This window comes from Priapulus caudatus, unplaced genomic scaffold, assembly GCF_000485595.1.
Source record: "Priapulus caudatus unplaced genomic scaffold, Priapulus_caudatus-5.0.1 Scaffold382, whole genome shotgun sequence".
NCBI lineage: Eukaryota > Metazoa > Priapulida > Priapulimorpha > Priapulimorphida > Priapulidae > Priapulus > Priapulus caudatus.
Window position 1 is genome coordinate 32,124 of NW_014577443.1, and position 3,360 is coordinate 35,483.

The 3,360-nt window shown below is 47.9% G+C and overlaps 1 protein-coding gene across 1 annotated transcript in view; it reads right to left on the reverse strand.

Annotated features, from left to right (window-relative positions):
* Positions 1–3,360, reverse strand: part of LOC106809757 — a 43,076-nt gene that overhangs the window by 27,255 nt on the left and 12,461 nt on the right. The window contains exons 6-10 of the mRNA XM_014812958.1: positions 2,394–2,506; positions 1,676–1,742; positions 1,316–1,479; positions 715–915; positions 216–398 (exon numbers count right to left, since the gene is read on the reverse strand). Of these exons, the coding sequence (XP_014668444.1) occupies positions 216–398; positions 715–915; positions 1,316–1,479; positions 1,676–1,742; positions 2,394–2,506 (728 nt within the window). The remainder of the gene's footprint in view (positions 1–215; positions 399–714; positions 916–1,315; positions 1,480–1,675; positions 1,743–2,393; positions 2,507–3,360) is intronic.

Below are 3,360 nucleotides of genomic sequence, written 5' to 3' on the forward strand. Positions count from 1 at the left end.
AACAACAACAACAACAACAACAACAACAACAACAACAACAACAACAACAACAACAATGATAACAGAGAAAAATAAGTTTACTAATGAAGATGATGATGGTGATGATCTTGATAATGATGATGATGATAATAAGAAGAAGATGAAGAATAGCTACAAAAATAATTGTGTTATTAATCGTTCCAATCTTGCTCGTACCGAGATGATTCTGATCAAACATTTTTCCCGTCTTCCTAAAATTCTTTGTCGATTAGCAGACGCGTGAGTGCGTACCTGTATCTCTCGCCTGTGATGTTCTATGGACAGGTACTGCCACGCGCCGTTGTTCAGCGGCGTGGACGAGGCAGCGATGAACTCAAATGGTCTGAGCACTCCTCTGTATTGGAACATCAGCCGGTTGCCTGGAGATTAATGTAGCATGCCAGACATGGGTGTCATAGATAGTAACACTGCATCGGCCTGACGCATCCCTTCGTCAAACTAACCGCACTTCATTAATTTAACGGTTAGTTCAATAAAACTTAATTATTTGTAATTAAAACACACACACCCGGCGAACACATGCGCGCACACGCACGCACGCGCACACACACAAACGCACACACACACACGCGCACACGCGCGCACGTACGCACGCACGCACACACACACGCACACGCACGCACACACGCACGCGCGCACGCGCGCGCACGCACGCACACACACACACACACATACCGTTGATGAGTACGACTGTGAGGTAGTGCGACTCTGAGGTTAGACTGTCCCCGGCGGGCGGGAGCGGCGCCTGGTACATGATCACACCGCTGCTATTCGCAGTGCGGAAATAGAAGCTCAGCTGGGGGCCGGTCCACGTGGGCGCCACCAGCGTCGCGTCACTCGTCGTTACCGTGACAACGTCGTTATCGTCCACGTTCCCTGGTGGCAGACGAATTGTTATTTATTACGCCTTCATCGTAAGTTACGGCACTTTTTACACGTGGCGTTAGAAGGTAAAAAAACAGCACGTCGTTATTTGCTCCCTGCGTCTTGTCAACTACAGACATGTAATAAATTTTGCTATCATACGATCACAAATGCGTTGCTATGGCGACAGATGATTGTTTCAGCGTCTGTGTTGCCATGGTAACAGATGTATTTATCTCAGTCATCTAAGTCGCTATAAGAATAGCCGTTGTTTTACTAAGTCATCCGCGTCGCTATGGTAACAGACAGTCTCACACTCAATCATTGCCATGGCTATGATTCGTATCAGATTCGTATCAGATCGTATCAAACTCAATCGTCCGCGTCGCCATGGCAACAGAAGGCTTCGTACTCAATCCTTCGCAGAGCAGCGGTCCTAGCGACAGATCGGCGCTGGCGTCTGCCGCAGCATCTCTGTGTTGCACAAAGGTGGCTTCAACTAGCGGCAGGTTGGCGGGGTCCGTCTGATTGCCTTCATCCGCTGTCATCACGTCATCGTTCTTATCGCAGTTGCAGCTACACACGAGAAATTTATAACAAATAACACTGTGTTCGTTTCAAGAGAAACAAACCGCATGCGAACGCTGTTGCAATGTGTATGTCGTGGGCTGTGGAAGTTCTCACAAATCGAAGTGCCAGCGTCCGACGCGACGCATCTTCGGCCCAGCCCACCCGCTTCTCCCTACGCCTCGGCCTACTATATCCACTTAGCCTGTAACCCGAGCCGCTGCCAACCAGCCCATCGCCCCCGCGCCGCCGAGAGCCCATGAGCCACGGCTCTGATGTAAATGACAACATGCCATAATATCGACCTTGGACGCCCTACGATTTCGCCCGACGGAAACTGTAGCTTATTACAGGTCAAGCAAGCACTTTCCGAGCCTCGAGAGAATATAATGAGGCCACGAGTTACTCATGAATGATAGACTTCGTATTAAATACCCCGCCGTTATTTGCATCAATTAGACATTAGATAATAACGACATGCAAAGAAGCTTGGGCCGTTTTAGTATTAAATAGAGATTCCGATTTTATTAAGTGACGCGGTATTTAGTCCGTTATAATGGGAATTTAATGTAATACGACGAAGAACCCCCACCGTCTTTCACCCGAATAATGAATACCCGTTATAAATCCGAACCTTAACTTATAGCCGGCCGTTATGAATTACCAGTTAATTTACTAGGCCGTTAATTAAATTGAGAAACGGGCGCTCACGGTTACCGCTTTTGTATATGATCTCAGAACAGAGCGTTTCATCTCCCTTCTCCCATTCCCGCAGCAATCACCCACATTATAATAGCATATACTACCAAGTCGGCCTGACACTTTACTTAAGCGTTGACCTCACCGCACCACCAGGCGAGTTACACGGTGTTCATAGCTACGTCCACCAATCTAACTACTACTTATCACTATATATATTATACCTTCTGATCCAGACTGTATAGCTCCGAGGATGACGATCTGACTAGGTTGAATGTCATCTGTGTCTCCGGTGAGCTTCGCGTCGTGTGTTCCGTCCACACGCATCGTTCCAACCCTGCACAACACCCCGCCGGGCAGCAGCGCGGTAGCCGCGTAGGCAAGAGTGATGCTAGCAACGGATGGAAACCTATTGCGAATAATTTCACATCGGCATGCCCATAGTTCACGTCGTGTAAAGTGAATCTATAGACTTGATTATGGATCTAACTGAGATAAACTTTATTTTTATGCAAAGGGTAAACTCTTAATTAATATAAATATAATATATAGAATAATCTAGAATAATATAGAAGTAGCGTATAGAAATAATAATATAATCGTTTACCCTTTTTGCTATCACATAGCACTGTATAAACTTTGTTTTAAGTCTCTTCAGTTGTTACCTCGTACATAACGAATTTCAAAACATAATCAATAAAGTTGAATGTCGATGGTTTTTCCGTGTTGGTGGTGTTGGTGGTGGTGGTGGTGTTGGTGTGGTGGTGGGTGTTGGGTGGGGTGTTGGGTGTGGTGGTGGTGTTGGTGGTGGTGGTTGGGTGGATGGTGGACGTGGTGTTGTGGTGGTGGTTGGTGGGTGGTGGTGGTTTGGTGGGTGGTGTTGGTGGTGGTGTTGGTGGTGGTGGGGTGTTGGTGGGGTGTGGCTGGTGGTGGTGGTTGGGGTGGTGGGGTGTTGGGGGTGTTGGTGTTGGTGGTCGGTGGTGTGGTGTGGTGTGTGATTTGTTCTTCACTCCCGGTTCTAGTCACTGTTGGTGGTGGTGTTGTAGGGGTGGTGGTGGTGGTGGGGGGTCGATCGTGTGTGTGTGGTGTGTGTGTGTGTGTGGGTGTGTGTGTTGTGTGTGTGTGTGTGGTATGTGTGTTTGTGTGTGTGTGTGTGTGTGTGTGTGGGCTGTGGTGTGTATGTGCCGTGCA